General features: G+C 39.5%; 1 protein-coding gene across 1 annotated transcript in view; it reads left to right on the top strand.

Annotated features, from left to right (window-relative positions):
- Positions 1 to 1,564, top strand: part of LOC101862526 (grainyhead-like protein 1 homolog) — a gene marked incomplete at its 5' end in the record, with an annotated part of 11,976 nt that overhangs the window by 7,863 nt on the left and 2,549 nt on the right. The window contains 2 exon segments of the mRNA XM_005105819.3: positions 120 to 247; positions 1,159 to 1,205. Coding sequence (XP_005105876.3) covers positions 120 to 247; positions 1,159 to 1,205 — 175 coding nt within the window.

The raw sequence follows: 1,564 nt of genomic DNA on the forward strand, positions 1-1,564 counted from the left end.
CATCATCATCATCATCATCATCATCATCATCATCATCATCATCATCATCATCACCATCACCACCACTGCCTCCACAAACATCACATCACCATCATCACCACGGCCATCATTTGCCACAGGTCGTAAGAAGGTAGAGGAAGTATTCCACGAGCCTTGTGAAAGGTCCGAGTTCTATTCCATGGGCGACCTATTGACACCCCCTGTGTTCTTCAACCCAGCTCATGAAAACTCCGAGTTCATGCACAAAGTGAGTATATTTTACTTAACTCGGGGATTGAACGTTTCAAAACGTGCTAAGTCATTGAAAACCGTGTGATATATAAAAAAAGGTTCCTTTCTGCATAAAGTGGGTACATGATTCAACTTGGTTTTTGAGTGTTAAACCAACGTGTTTAGTTATCAAAATCCGTGTGCTCTAAACTTTTCCAGCTCATAAGTGAGTGCATGAATAAACTTGCTGCATAGGTTTGAGGTTTTTTAAAATGTATTTAATTATCGAAAGCAGAGTAACCCGCCAAAAGCCAAAAGTTTTTTTAAAGTGTAGAAAAGGTTGATTTTGCTTCTTGATCTGCACGCTGTTGAATCTAAGGATATAAAAACCATTCGTTGCACGGCACCTTTTGTGACCAAACAAGCAAACAAACTAATAAACAGACTAAAAAGGTGTGTGTGGGGGGGGGGTGCATTTTAAAGCTGTAGAGGTTTAAGATTCTGTTCACGATCTCAAGACTTATGTTCGAAAAAGGGAAATAACCAATTTTATCTTTGAAGATAAAACGGGTAGGTGGTACCGACAACTGGAACAAACTGCGACCCAATGGCATTTTTTACTCGAGCCAGAGCGCCAATTACTCAGTTCCTCTCTTTCTCTTTCTATCCTGCCGCCTTCAACCCCACTTCTACCCCCCCCCCCCCGAAAAAAAGAGAAAAAAAAATGTATGTCTTCATGAATGCGTGTTTGCCATTGTAACCCAAGATTCCCCACTCGAATCAGTAAAGTGTAATTCATTCATACATTCATTCGTTCGTTCGTTCGTTCGTTTGTTCGTTCGTTCATTCATTTTTGTCTTTCTTTCTTTCTTTCTCTTTTTATAAATTTATTATATCTTACAATCGTGACCAACAATAGCAGGACTAATCTCTTGTCTTTCTCCTCAGTCTCTTACCTTGGGCGTTGTGCCATCTCAAGACGAAGAAATTTCTAGGTAAGTAATTTCTGTGGTCTGGTCTCAATGTAAAAAAAACAACAACAACAACATCAATTTCATAAAGGAACCTGTTGATTGTAGTCTATCTGTAAACATTGTTTGGGGGTGTATACTGTAAACTGTTGTTCAAAGCCCATTACCTTCTCATAAAGAAAGGGAAATGTTTATTTTTCCCGGAATTGTACGCTCTGTGGAGACGAGATTTTTTTGCAGCTCTTCTTGACGAAGAGGGGAGGAGGAGGAGAAGGAGGAGAGGGAAGGCAAAGGGGAGGAGGAGGTATAAGAAAAAAGAAAATGAAAAAAAAGAAGAAGAAGAAGAAGAAGAAGAAGAAGAAGAAGAAGAAGAAGAAGAAGAA

Source organism: Aplysia californica, unplaced genomic scaffold (genome assembly GCF_000002075.1).
Source record: "Aplysia californica isolate F4 #8 unplaced genomic scaffold, AplCal3.0 scaffold00494, whole genome shotgun sequence".
NCBI lineage: Eukaryota > Metazoa > Mollusca > Gastropoda > Aplysiida > Aplysiidae > Aplysia > Aplysia californica.